Here is a 15,547-nt window from a genome sequence, read left to right on the forward strand (position 1 = left end):
TGTTATGATATTTCCAGGGGGTCTCTGTCTTGCTGATTGCTTCTCTGATATTCCAGATGGATGATGTTTAAAAGGTGATGATGTGAGTATATATACTTAACATTCGTATGTTAACATATACAAAAGTGTACGCAATATCATCTTATCATACTATTCCTTTAATTGTGTATTTTATCTTTTAAAGCAACTATTATAAATAAATTAGCGTTTTATCGCAAGTGGTTGCATTCTTTAAAGCCGTATCTGAACCTTAGTGTTAAAAACTTGGTAGGATGAAACACGCCGGGGCGTGACAGGAGAAGACGAGTGCCTCGTGTATGGTACAGATGTATACAGCAGACATCCCTCTGCTTCTACTTGAATTCTTTAAAAATTACGTGAGCAGTGATGTATTTCCCACTTTGAGGAGACCTGCTGTGTAATATACATCTGTGTTCAGAGCAACTTACTGCTGCGAGTTCTTACCATTGTAAAGAGTCGCCTGCGCTCCAGACCTACGCACAGCTGGAAAAGCAGTTGTAAGTAGCATCATCATCAATAACACCTAACATCACAGCAGCACCAAAGAGAAGCAGTTCCAGCCATCACATTAGAGGTGAGTGAAATGTTTGCCCTACTATAGCAGGATCATTTTTAAGTTGGTAATTTAGTACTGCCCTCGAATTATGTTATAAATATTCAAATGGCCTTTGACAGTAAAAAAGTTTCTCCACCCTTGGTGAAAGTGATGAGACGACCACAGGTTAAATTCCTCTAATGGGACTAAATAAAAATAAATGAATACCATAAAAAGCAAAACAAAATACAATGACTTAATTGTGGCAACAAAAATAAATGGTCTCTTTTTGACTTATTGTTACAGCCCATTTCTCTGCATACATATTATTGAGCTTTTTGCAATATTGGAAGTCTTCAATAATGTGGGTTGTGTACTATCAATAATGTTATTTCATTTTACTATGTGAGACTGTTGACATTGTGAAATGTGTTACCACTACAATATAATTGAAACCCATGGATTGTGATGGTTCATAATTGCACCTTCTGTGTCGTTATCTCCCCTCTTTGCCCTATCTGTCCTATGTAACTATGTATTATTATGGTCTGGATCTTGTGTTGTTTTATATATGATCAACTATTAAACATTTTGTAATTTGCATATCAACACATGGTCTTTTTCTACATTTACTTTGAGTACGTTAAACATTTTGTGTTCTTTTGTATTTAATGACGGAATTGTGTTTCTTCCCTGCAGGTTTATATTGCACTACGGGGAGTAGCACTACTTCTATATTCTCCTCAGGCAGCAGGGAAGTTATAATGGTCTGTGCAGCTGACATTCGTCTCTTTGAATTATAACTTCCACTTGCATGTATGCAGCACTATTTGTGCTGTTAGAGATGATGGAATCTGCGATAGTCGCTCTGATGCAGATGTGATCACAGCCTAAAATCCGTATAATTTGCTTTGCAATTTTGATAAAATTGAATGTTTACCAGCCTCGTAACTCTCTTGCTAAGTTTTTATTTCATAGTAACACAATTGAATTCATTATAAAACTAAAAACACATAATGTAAACTAAATATTGCTACAGATGCAAATCAACCCTGACCAAGACCCGAGACTTGTTATTTCTAATAGTAATAGAGAGAAAATTAAAAGACCTTTTTATTTATTCCTGTTAGTGGTCATTATAACTTTTCATCAGCTGCTGTCGAGAGTCATCTCTATTCTTGCTTCCTTGAAGGATGATGATGGATGCAGTGATTCTCTTTTGCCTTCTCCACTTTGCTCTTCTGTTTTTAAACCATACCTGTTTCACAAAAAATTATTAAGTTAGCACATCAGATACACCAGTCAGGTACCACCGAAACATCATTTATCTACTCTTACTATTTCCTATCATTTACCCAACTATACTGGTTTTTCATTGGAAACTAAAAAATGTTTTATTGAGGCCTATTGAATATCTATTAAATCACAATTTTTTCATGTTCAATCACAAGTATTATCTAAAGATTTGGAGTTCTCCAATGGGGTTGAATTTTTTTTACCCTCTTTGGATACACTTTTTTGTAGCCTGGTGGGAAAAATCCTATATTTTTTCACAGAACAGCCTGTTTGTGGATCGCCTGGTATGGCCGCTTCATTGATGATATGCTTATGGTTTGGTATGGAGATGAAGCGGCCGTGCCAGATTTCATGCGATACATAAAAAACAATTATTGTAATTTAAAATTTACCAATTCTTCTGTCTCTAATGTTATTTTTACATCTTTGTTAATGAGTAATGCAGAGCAGTGTTCAGTTAATGTCAGAAAGCCATGTTCTGGTAACACTATCCTGGGAGGGAATAGTTGTCATCCTAGACATACAATATGCTTGATCCCATATGGAGAGATGGTTAGGGCTAGGAGAATATGTTCAGACTCTAAATCCTTCTCTGAGCAATGTAAATTAAAGATAGACTTAACCGAAGGGGTTATAGCAGAAATCTTCTTAATAAGGCAGAGGCAAAAATTAAAAAAACTAGGGAAGAATTTCTTTCCAAACATAAATATATCGCAGTAGCCATAAAAATAATTTTGTTAAACGTGTTAATTTTGTTTCATCATACAGTAATCAATTTAATTCCATCAAATACTAAAATATTTGCTGGTACTAAATCAAGATGAGATATTGAGTAAAATTCTAAAACAAGGTTGCTGTTTTTCTGCAAAGTAAGGTGAATCTTTAACCCCTGAACACTGCAGCCATTTTTAGTTTTTGTTTTTTCCTTCCCTTCTTCCAAGACCCATAACTTTTTTATTTTTCCATCTACGTATATAGCCATATGAGGGCTTGTTTTTTGCAGGACTAGTTGTACTTTTGAATGACACCATTCATTTTTACCACATAGTGTACTGGAATACGGAAAAAAAAATGCGAACTAATTGCAAAAAATGTGCAAATTCACAATTGTTTTTTTGTCTTTTTTATTTAACGTGTTCACTATATTGTAAAAGTGACCTGGCAATATGATTCCTCTGGTCAGTACAAGTATTTAAGTGGTGAAAAAAAAATCGGAAACTTGTCAGAGAAAAAAAAAAAAGGTTGCTTTTGTCACCATTTTCCGAGACCCATAAGGTTTTCATTTTTCGGGATATGGGGCTGTGTAATGGCTTATTTTATTTTCTCTGAGCTGACATTTTTACTAATTCTATTTTGGAGTAGATACGATGTTTTGATCGTCTCTTATTGCATTTTATTGCATTGTTGCAGCAACCAAAAAAGCGTAATTCTGGTGTGGGGTAGAACAAGCAGTTAGCAACTATCTGCATATTATTGCTTAGCCCGGATAATCCCTTTAAGTATATATGAGTATTAACGCCATATCTAGAAATACACACACTTACACGCATTAGCATGTTATCAATGAGGTTATTAATAGTTGACTAAGGAATGTTTGGTTACGCTGAATGTCTTTGGGCACACAAATCATCAAGATCTGCTGCTGGCAGCCCCCTTTGCAATTGCCAACCAATGATGTCTAAGATGTGCTTGATGGGAGACAAGTCTGGGGATGCTGTAGGTGATGGTACCACAATTAGGCCATGCAGGATTCTTACAGTAGGACAAGTAACATGCGGCCTGGTATTGTCGTGTTGACAAATGGCTTCGGAGGCACTTTAGAGAAATGACCGTATCCCTGGTTCCGCGATCAAGTCAATGTAAGGCCAAGTTGTTAGTGAATCTGAGAAGAAGACTAGAGGCATCTGGTGACTGGGAGTAGGACCTTTATGACATACCTTAATGAAAACCTTTTCATGGCATTGCTCATTTGGACCCAATACCAATCTCCAGCTATCATTGTATTAAAGACAGAGGTGGGACTCATCTCTGAAGAAGATAGATTCCATTCCAGCCACCATTGCCGTCCTGCTTTTCACCATGATATTCTTTGAATGCGGTGGCATGAGGTTAATGAAACACCAATAACTGGACATCTGGCTCGTAGCCTAATGTCGTGCAAACTACATCTAATAATTTGTATACACAAAGGATTCCAGAAATTCATCTTTAGTTTAGCATTTTAGGGACTAGTGCCCCAGAATATAGCAAATCTCTCAATCGTTACAAAACAGAGGATATAGAGTGTAACATACCTGGCGGCGTCCTTGCATAGTGGTCCATCTCCCACTGTGCAAGAGCGCGCACTTGATCTCCAGTCCAGTCTGCTAGCCTGGCTTCCCTCCATGCTGTCTGCTTGCCTCTGTTTCTGCTGCTTAAGGGCGGCGCCCGATCACTTCCTGCTTCTTGTAGCTGCTGCTGACACACCCCTAATGCGTCATCAGCCTATTGCTGTCTGTCACCTGGTATTTAACCCAGCTCCTCCCTGAAATCCATGCCTGAGCATTGTGTTCTGTCAGTTGGCTTCCAGTCACTGATGTGCCAGGTCCTGTCTATGCTTCCTGCCTTGCGGTATCAGTTCCCGTGTCTGAACTGTGTCCTGTCTGAACTATCTTCTAGCTTGTTGTCTTCTGCCTATCCTGGAGGCTGTATTTCCAGGCCAGTGTGAACACGGTCCTAACCTGTTCTTTCCGCCTTCTAGGGGCCGCATACCTAGACCCGTTCCTGTATCTTGCCTGTTCCTGTCTGAACACGCTCCTAGCCTTTTCGTTCCGCCTTCTAGGGGCCGCATACCTAGACCCGCTCCTGTATCTTGCTGCTGTGTCTGTTCTTGTCTGAATACTCTCCCAGTCTGTTACCTGTTTTTCTCTATGTCCGTACCTTCCCTTTTCCTGCAGAATCTGATCCCTTACCTACTCCTACTCGTTGTCCCTGTACTCCCGTTTGTGAGTTTAGAGTCCACTCGCTACTTCATTGCAAGTATCCTGTGTGTACCTGCTTCTGCCTTTCCCTTCCAGTCTGTTCCGTGTGAACAGAGCCCTGTCCCCTCTGCTCTGACCCTTTGCTCGCTGCTCTGGCAGTCTCGCTCTGCTCTGACCCTTTGCTCGCTGCTCCGGCAGTCTCGCTCTGCTCTGACCCTTTGCTCGCTGCTCCGGCAGTCTCGCTCTGCTCTGACCCTTTGCTCGCTGCTCCGGCAGTCTCGCTCTGCTCTGACCCTTTGCTCGCTGCTTCGGCAGTATCGTCCTGCTCCTCTCTCGCTCACCCTTCCAGGCGGCCTTGTCCTGCTCTTCTCTCGTTCACCATCCACTCGGTGCTCCAACCTGTCGTACCTGCCAGTACCTCCCTGCCTGCATACCAGTCGTGCTTACTAGCATCCGCCAGTCTGCATACCAGCCGTGTCTGCCTATACCCAGCAGTCTGTGTGCCAGCCTAACCTGCCTGTTCCTGTATTCCCCTGTGTGGGTCAACAGCCGTGTCCGGGGTCTGTCCTGGAGTAGCACCTGGTCCCTCTGCTCGGTTCCTCCTTGGTGCACTGGCGTCGTATGCCGTCGTGCGACCCTGGTCGGATCGGGTGGATACTTAGTTACGCCCCTCCAGGCATTCACTCTCCGGCACGGTCCAGTGGAATCACTACATATACACGCACACGCCACTCAGCCCGGGCGTGTGCATTACATAGAGTTAGAGCTAAAAAATATTATTTTATTCAATTTCATTAAAAATTATATTGCCTAATTAATTGATATATCACAAATAGTTTGTGCAAGTGAAACAGTACATATAACCCAGTAGGAGGTCTAGGAGAGCCAACCTCAGATACAGTTAGTCAGGGGATAGAGGATGCATGTTTGGGGACAAACACCATATTAAAAGGTCTGATCTGCACCATTACAAAAGTTATATATCTGTGCAAAAATGACACACAGTGCAACCTGCAGTAAGATTAGACTAGATCCGAGAAAGTTCCCATGCCATAGCCTGCTATCTCCTTAGTTAATCAGATTCACATATAAAATGGTACAGATGGTACAAAAGGAGGAGATCAGGATTGCAATCAGTTATATGGAATCCCACAAAATACACAAAGTTCCACAAAAAAATATTAGACTAAGGAGATAGCAGACTATGGCATGGGGCCTTTCTCCAGATCTGGTCTGATTGTGGCAGAACAATTTTCCTCCTATAGAAGCCCCTAGATGTCCCTTTCATTGCACCCATACAGTATGATGCCAACAAAAGTCCCCCACAAACACTGAATGATACCCACTCAGTGAATTCCTTGACAGTACCCTCCACAGGCACAGTATGATGACCCTACTGTATCCCTCCTCAACTCCACATACAAAGTATGGTGACCGCAACACAATATGATCCCCCAACTGTGAACCCCACACAGACCTCCATGCAGTATAATGGCCCCCACACCTCTCCACACTGTATAATGGCCCGCACTAGCCCCTCAAACAGTATAATAGCCTCCACACAGCCCTCCTTACAGTATGATGGACCTCACACAAACTTTCACACTGTATAATCGCTTGCATACAGTATAAAGGCCCCCACATAGCCCTCAAAATATTATAATGGCCCCGACAACGTCCTCAAAATATTATAAGGGCCCCCACATAGCCCTCCAAATATTAATATTGCCCCCACATAGCCCTCCAGATATTACAATCCTCCCATATAACCTTCTATATAGTATAATGGGCCCCATATAGCCTGCCATATAGTATAATGCACCCCATAGTCCTCCATATAGTATAATGAGGCCCATATTGCCTTCCATATAGTATAATGGGCCCCACGTTGTCCCGCATATAGTATAATGTACCCCCCAGAGCCTTCCATATAGTATAATAGGCCCCACATAGTCCTCCATACACTATTATGGCCACCACAATGTACTCACTGATTTAAATAAATAAATAAATAATCACCTCTTTTTGTTCCCCCACTGGTCCGGTCTCCATGGCGAGTGTTCTGAAGTTGTGTCTTCACTGCTCGGCACAGAGGGGGGCGAGATGAAGTGACCTCATAGCGCCTGCTGCACTGAGACGTCAGATCTCAGACGCCGACTGAAAATGATGGAGGAGAGAACTGATGGCTCCCTCTTTCATCATTGCTTTCAACTGTATCGGCATCCTCGATACAGTTGAATGTGGGATGGCAGGCGGGGGAGGTGGTGCTGGCACTGGGTACTTGCCCCCGACTCATGGGCCCAATAGTGGCCTTGTGGACGGCCGCCATTGGGAGTATGTAATGCACAGCCACATGCAAAACCCACATTGTCCACATATACATTATGGAGGATATTAACAATCTAAACAGGTTCCGGATAGTATCCGAACGGAGGAAATTAACCTCCACCACCAAACTCAATCAATATAGTAACAACTAGTGTGGGATATAAAAATTCAAACCACCACAAAGAGTAACTAAGGTTTAAAATATATTATATTTATTGATATTCTTTAAAATGAAAGATATAAAAACAGTGGATAACCCATACCACAGATGTAGGGTGTTAAACCATGAATCATTACAAGAGGTGTATATACATGCTACTACTTGCCAATATATTTAGGAGGTAAATGATACTGAATATGCATAGAGAAATATCCTATTTAACAGGTGAACAAATCAATCCACATCAAAAGATATACACAAGCATAATAAATAATAAATAAGAGCCAACATTACCTTAAGCCAATGTTTGTATGAATGAAAGCATGGTAAACACCCACCGCTCCGACGATCGTTTCGACACCTTTTTCAAGGAGCGCTGCGGTGGGTGTTTACCATGCTTTCATTCATACAAACATTGGCTTAAGGTAATGTTGGCTCTTATTTATTATGCTTGTGTATATCTTTTGATGTGGATTGATACTATTATGGAGTATATATAACATAAATCCACATATGCACCAATTTCAGATTTTAAATATTTGCTTATATTTTACTGTAGTAATAATTTCCTAACTTATAGTTGTTACTAAGGCTGCTACTGACTTGTATTAGGTAACACAGATGGTAATGCACTGGCAGCTTTGGGTGGTGGAGTTGTGAGGGTTTCAAGACAACCACATCAATTTTTATTACATCGCAATGTATTATTGTGATATTGCAATTTGCAATGTTTTGCTGCCATAGTCACTGTGTTTCTCCAACCTAAGCCCTCATTTGAATGGATGTTTTTCACATACGTGTTCTGTCCATGTTTTTCACTATTAGAATGCGTATCCATTATTGTCTATGGAGCTATTCATGCTAATGTTTTTTGCAGACTGAGTGTCCGCAAAAGAAAACATTAGAAAACGTCTGTTTTTGATCTGAGTAACGTTCGCCCATTGACTCACTGGATCTGTGAAAAAACGGACCACGCTTATATCGTCCATGTGTCATCCAAGTGTGTTTACTGATCAATAAGTAGAAAAAGCTTGGATTTTGTGTGGGGTTCTTTTACATATGAAAAAAGCCACACCGATGGTAAAACTGAACAGATAGACCGAAAATGGATGAAATTGAGTATTTTCAGTGCTGAAATTTTGATGTGCATACTTAGACCTCTTTGAAATCACAAATGTTTCCCTCCCCTTGCTTGTACTAGTTGTATTACTATTGGACAACACCTTCCTAATGGCTCTGCAGCGCAGAATAAAAAATGTTATACTTACCTCCCATTCAAAAGCTAATCCTGCAGTTAGCACTATGTCTCTCCGCGGTCACGTCATTATGTCACATGACCACCACAGCCAATCAGTGACCACTGATCAGCTGCAGCTTTCGCTGTCACATCAGGACAGACTTCCACAGTATTGAAGGCTGCAGCCAATCAGTGGCCATCTGACAAAACGTGACACAGCGCCAACATCTCAAGAGGGTAAGTATTAAAGTTTTTTATTTTATTTTGTGCTGTGGAGCTAGTCATTGCGACCATCACTTAAAAAGTTTGTAAAGCCTCTCTGATGGGTTACTATGTTTTGGGTTCCTTAGTTTTTTTTATTGGAGGCTCCTTAAATTTCTTTTAACCTCTTAATGACCGTCATAACGCATTTTCACGGCGGTCATTAAGGGTACCTATTCCACAACGCCGTGAAAATGCGACGCTGCAGAATAAGTGTATAGCGCCGCCTGCCGGCGGCGATTCCTGCTGGTGTCAGCTGCAGTATCGGCCCCAGCCGGTCTCGATGCCGATCAGGGCCGATTAATCCATTAAATACCGCTGTCAATCGTGACAGCGGTATTTAAGTTGTTACAAGGGGGTCTTGCAACCCTCTTAGTAACCATCACGGGTCCCGAGAATCGCGGGTCCGATGGTTACCATGGTACCTTGAGATCATGTGATGATCCCAGGGTACAGTGGCCTGTGAGTTTGACATGACTCACTGACAGATCACATGCGCTGCAGTGTATGAGATCAGCAATAAAAATGACAATCACACATGTTCCACAATGGGACATAGTGAGAAAGTAAAAAAAAGTTAAATAAAATATGTAAAAAAGTAATAAAAAAACACGCAAAAAGCGCACATAAATCACTAAAATCCGTTTTGCCGCTCAAAATGCAGCATTTGTGATAAAACAAAAATAAACAAAAAACGTACATATAATTGGTATCGCCGCGTCCGGAACGACCCGCTCTATAAAACTGTTGTGTTATTTAGTCCTTTTAGCGAATGCCGTAAAAAATAAAAATAAAAAACAAGCCGAAAATGACACTTTTTCATCATACTGACTCACAAAAAAGTGAATAAAAAGCGATCAAAAAGTCGTACGTAAAAAAAGTTATACAAATAAAAATGGCAAACCGTCCCACAAAAAACAAGCCATAGTATGACTCATTCGTCAAAAAAATAAAAAAGTTACAGCTCTCAGAATGCGACGATGCAAAATCAAATTCTTGTCAAAAATATCAAAGCATAAAAAAAATATAAATCTGGTATCGCTTTAATCGTACCGACCCGGCGGACAAATCGGTCTTAGCACTTTTACCGCACGGCGAACGGCGCAAAAAATAAAAACAATAACTGAATTGCTGTTTTTTGTTCATTCTGTGTCTGAAAAATCTGATTAAACAGCAATCAAAAATTACTATGTGTCCCAAAATGGTCCCAAAAAAATCTGCAACTCATCCTGCAAAAAATAAGCCATCATACAGCTCTATTCACCAAAAATAAAAAAGTTACAGCTCTCAGAATATGGTGACGAAAATAACCATTTTTTTTTTTTTTAAAAAGCATTTTTACTGTGTGATAGCAACAAAACCTAAAAAAACTCCATATAAATCTGGTATCGCTGTAATCGCACCGACTCGAAGAATAAATCCGCCTTATCACGGAACCGCGAAAAAATAAAAATAAGAACTATTCTGGTACATATATCTATTTCTTCATTTTGCCTCCAAAAAAATCAGAATAAGGCTCGGCTCACGTTTATCCTGCGCCCTCCGCTGAGCGCTTACGTTGGGGTTTCCGTGTAAATTCACCAAAACTTCAATTCAGACAAAAACCCCAGATGGAGCCACTCACTTATGAGGCTGATGGAGTCCCTTTGGACTGGTCTCCATTCCATCATTTTAGGCTTTTTTTTAGCGCACAAGTGTGGACGACCACAGATCTGTGTACGCCTAAAAAGATGGATAACACCGGAGCAGATGTCAAACAGACTCCAAAGTGTCTCCATCTGCCTCTTTGTGGTGGGTGGTTCCGTTGGGGGTTTCGTCTGAATTGCGTTTTTGTGAGATTTAGACGGAAACCCCGACGTAAGTGCTCAGCGTAGAACACAAGAATGTGATCCAGCCTTATTCTGGAAGCAATCGAAAATTATGTACCCCAAAATGTTACCATTAAAACCCCTAATTTATCCCACACAAAACCAGCCCCCTCTCAGGTCCGTCATCTGTCACTGGGACTATAGAGAGTCCCACATTACTGGTAGAACAAAGACTCTGGAAAAGCGACATGCTCCCTCCTCGTTAAATAAAATCCAGTGAATTCTGTGCTCCCAAATCCAAATGCCCCCTCCTTCTGAGCCCCACTGTGCCTAAACCGCAGTAAGCAGCCACATATTTGGTATTATTGTAGCGGGGGAGCACTTAATTTACAGGGTGTGTGTCACCAGGAAAAATGTATGGGGGCGCTACACTTTATGGGGGCACTAAACTGGCCTAAGAATAAAGTCTGGCATGGATGTTACATAATAGTCACTGCAGCAGTAGATGAATTCATTGAGAGGTGCAATTTTTACAATGGGGTCACTTTTGGGGGTTTTCTGCTTTTCTGGCACTTTAGGGGGTTCACCAAATGTCGCCCACAAACTATTCTACCAAAATCTATGCTCCAAAAGCCAAATAGTGCTCCTTCCTTCTCAGCCCTGACGTGTGGCTTAACAGTAATTTCTGATGACATATGGGGCATCATTGCTTTCGGGAGAAATAGCATAACAAATTATGGGGTCCGTTTTCTTCTGTTATCCAATGCAAAAATTACAAATTTGGGGCTAAATCTACATTTTCGTGAAAAAAATGTAAATGTTCAGTATGACCACCTAATGGTATCAAATTCTGTGTAGTACTTGTGGGTTCAAAATGCTCACTATTCTACTGGATAAAATCCTTGAGGGGTGTAGTTTCCAAAATGGGGTAACTTGTCAGGGTTTTCCACTGTTTAGGCACATCAGAGCTCTCCAAACGCGACATGACACCCACAGACCATTCAATCAAAGTCTGCGTTCCAAACGTCACTCCTTCCTTTCCAAGCCCTGCCGTGCGCCCAAACAATAGTTTTCCCCTACATATAGGGTATGTCCGTACTCAGGAGCAATTGCGCAACAAATTTTGGGGTCCATTTTTCTCCTGTTACTCTTGTGAAAATAAAAAAATTGGGGCTAAAAGTACATTTTTGTGGAAACAAATTTGATTTCTTAATTTCACGGCTCTGTGTTATAAACTTGTGTGAAGCACCTGGCGGTTCAATATGTTCACCACACATCTAGATAAGTTCTCTGAGGGGTCTAGTTTCCAAAATGGTGTCACTTGTGGGAGGTTTCCACTGTTTAAGCACATCAGGGGCTCCCCAAACACGACATGGCATCCGCTAATTATTCAAGCAAATTTTACATTCAAAAAGTCAAATGGCGCTCCTTCACTTCTAAACCCTGCCGTGCGCCCAAGCAGTGGTTTTCCCCCACATATGGGGTATCGGCTCACTCAAGAGGAATTGCACAACAAATTTTGTGTCGTATTTTCTCTAGTTACCATTGTGAAAATAAAAAAATTGGGTCTGAAGTAAACATTTTGTGAAAAAAGTTAAATGTTCATTTTTTCCTTCCACGTTGCTTCAGTTCTTGTGAAGCACATGAAGGGTTAATAAACTTCTTGAGTGTGCTTTTGAGCACCTTGAGGGGTGCAGTTTTTAGAATGGTGTCACTTTTGGGTATTTTCTGTCATAAAGGCCCCTCAAAGTCACTTCAAATGTGATGTGGTCCCTAAAAAAATGGTTTTGTAAATTTTGTTGGAAAAATTAGAAATCGCTGGTCAACTTTTAACCCTTATAACTTCCGAACCAAAAAAAATTTTGGTTTCAAAATTGTTCTGATGTAAAGTAGACATCAGGGAAATGTTGTTTATTAACTATTTTGTGTGACATATCTCTCTGATTTAAGGGCATGAAAATTCAAAGTTTGAAAATTGCAAAATTTTCTAAATTTTCACCACATTTCCGTTTTTTTCACAAGTAAACGCAAGTCTTATCGACAAAATTTTACCACTATCATGAAGTGCAATATGTCACGGAAAAACAATCTCAGAATCAATGGGATCCGTTGAAGCGTTCCAGAGTTATTACCTTATAAAGTGACTGGTCAGAATTGTAAAAATTGGCTTGGTCATTAAGTACATAATTGGCTCCGTCCTTAGGGGGTTAATACTCGTGTGGATGCAGTCTTTTGAATTCATCAGAGTTACATTCAAGTTTACATTAATGGTGGCATATTTTCTATTACTTTCATATACTTTATGGATTATCTGCCCATTGTATGCATTACCAGATTGTCATTGTACACTTTCTTCCTATTTAGTAGATTGTGTTTTGATTTTTCTTTATAGTGTACCTTACCTCTACTCTCTCCTCTCTTAGATGGATCTGGCCAGCTAACTGTTCCCGAGCAATTACATCTGGATACTGGTTTTGGTGGAAACTTTCTTCCAGAGCCTGTAACTGTTCTTCTGTGAATATTGTACGGTGACGACGAGTCCTGCGCTGAATGATTGGCATACTATTGATTGCTTGAACTCCATTTTGAGTATGTTTTCCTCCATCTTCAGGGACTGTATGGACTACCTGTACAGGCCAGTGTAACTGAGAGTCTGTGTTGTAGTTGTATTTTGAGAAGAAAAAAAAACAAAACTTGTTTTTCAAAACTTATATGAAAATAATGCATAAAATGCAAAATAGATTTACAGTGACAATTTTCTTTGGAACTTTTAATTTAATGACATTATTAAAATAATTTCCTGTGCTTCTATTTGGGGTGCATCAGCAAAATTTGGTCACTGGTTGATGAAGCCAATAATGTATCAGTGGTGCTCGCGGGCACTACGAAAGCCTCTGTGAGAATGCTTTTCTTTGAATGTAGACTATAAAGACTTATACCTGTGTTCTAATGCTGCTTAGAAGCTGAGAGGTATTTTACTTCAGCCTTACAGGTTTATTGTCTCACTTCTTTCTTCATGGAGGGATTCAGATCCCAATAACTTAGAAAATTACTCATAATGCATCAAATGATTTCATAACGTCCATTCTGGAATTTTTTGGACTGTAACTTTATAATACATTGTAATTGTAATAATAACAATATTACAATATTTTGATAAAAGTGCAGAGCTGTAGTTGAAGATAATATGTTCTATATGTTTCTAATTTACAGTGTTTGTAAAACTAGACCTTGAGATATTGTAGAAAAGCGATATAAAGGATTAGCTGATCATTTGTAGAATAATAGACACTAATAGGCTTGCACACTTGCTATTTTATTGCGATTTTTAAAGCTAAAACTAAGTGGAATTTCAAAAAATAGAAGTAGAATTTTTTACTATCTGCTTTTCCTCCTTTTATCATCCACTCCTGACATTATATTCAGAAGCTGCATCAAATTTCACATATGAAATCACTCTCACAAACAATAATTACTTCATATAACACTACGACATTCCACAGCGTGTAAAAATAAAATCGTAACGATCTAAAAACCTAAGAAAAATCTCAACAAACATGTTAAGAAATAAGAAGGAAGGCTTTAACAAAGGAGTCAAAAATCAAGAATTCTGCTCCTTAGAACTCACAAAGTATAAAATATACGTACTAGACACAAAGTAAGGATTTTCTACAGATGGCCTGCCAGAGATTAGTGCAAAGCGTGATGGTACATGTATGCCTAATTCTGCTTACATATCAAAAATTATCTATCTATAGAATTTGAAGAACAATGACGTTTAAAATAACCCTTCACTATAACCAGGTACAGTTATATTGTACAGAAGTAGGAGCATTGTACTCACTGAGCCATGACGGATCCTGTCCAGAGTGGTGGTTGGAATGGGCACAGCAGCAACAGTTGCAGCCAGGCACGGCTGAGTTATTTTGACATGTGCTTACTTGGCATTGCCCACTTGGCACCCATGTTGATCCCTGTTGAACACTATTAGGCTTTTGTTTTATTTTTGGTGATGGAAGAGAGAGGATGCTTTCAATGGAGAAGGAACGCTGTGTCTTCTTTTTAATACTTTCCTTTCTGGATGACATACCGCGAGTACGTCTCTGTAGTGCTCCCTATGCACTGTCTCTCTCTCATATGATTGCTCGCTTTATAAAACATCTGATTTCACCCAAGAGACCCCCTTTACCTTTAATACTTTTAGCTTAAAGTATTTTCCTTTCATTCCTTGACTTGTCTGTGTTTTAAATACCTTTATTTCCTTCCTCCAAAGCTGCCACCTTATAACACAAACTATTTTACAGGAGAGAAAAAAAGCCTCCATAATCCCCGGACAGAAATGCTAAACCTCAGTGAATACGATAACTGGCCCTCTAATCTCAGGGGGTTTTGTTCACTCTGAGTTGTGCATCTGAGATCTCGTTAATCCAAGCAGAGCTTGGAAAAAAAAGAAAAATCTGCTTTTTACATCTGCGGCGCCAGGCAGATTGCGTGATGGGCATTGTGTACGGGGAAAAGGTCTGATATCAAAAACTGCTTCTACACAACAGAGAGGGATTACAAAGAACAATTATCCCATCTTAGCTCAACACCAAAATACCTGTAAAATCTGACAGACCTGTCATACTGAGTTCAATAACATATCACTGGACAATGCTTGGCTCAAATAGGAAGCCACACCATGGATTCAGCTCGACTTTTTCTGTTTTATGCATTTTTTAGGTACATTTTTGGAGCACCGTTTTTCATTACACATACCCCAATTATATATTTTTCTTAATATACATGTTTAGTGTGAGACAGCCATTGTTAATTTCATTAGTTTTTATCTTTAGGCCTCATCTTCTAAATAATATTTAAGATTATAACACCACCACCTAACTAGATGTGCCTGTTTCGATGCACATATTGCACTTGGAAAAATTGCATTAAACATTAATA

At 39.9% G+C, this 15,547-nt stretch overlaps 1 protein-coding gene across 1 annotated transcript; it reads right to left on the bottom strand.

Annotated features, from left to right (window-relative positions):
* Window positions 1-1,682: 1,682 nt before the first annotated feature.
* GSC2 (goosecoid homeobox 2) lies at window positions 1,683-14,831 on the bottom strand. Its single transcript, XM_073676234.1, has 4 exons — window positions 14,796-14,831; window positions 14,451-14,721; window positions 13,009-13,259; window positions 1,683-1,814 (listed from the first exon to the last, which is right to left on the bottom strand). Exons 1-4 carry the CDS (start codon window positions 14,829-14,831, stop codon window positions 1,683-1,685), a joined length of 690 nt encoding a protein of 229 aa, XP_073532335.1.
* Window positions 14,832-15,547: the final 716 nt, after the last annotated feature.

Source organism: Phyllobates terribilis, unplaced genomic scaffold (genome assembly GCF_046119375.1).
Source record: "Phyllobates terribilis strain yellow unplaced genomic scaffold, ASM4611937v1 Scaffold_1__5_contigs__length_1240528914, whole genome shotgun sequence".
Classification (NCBI taxonomy): Eukaryota; Metazoa; Chordata; class Amphibia; order Anura; family Dendrobatidae; genus Phyllobates; species Phyllobates terribilis.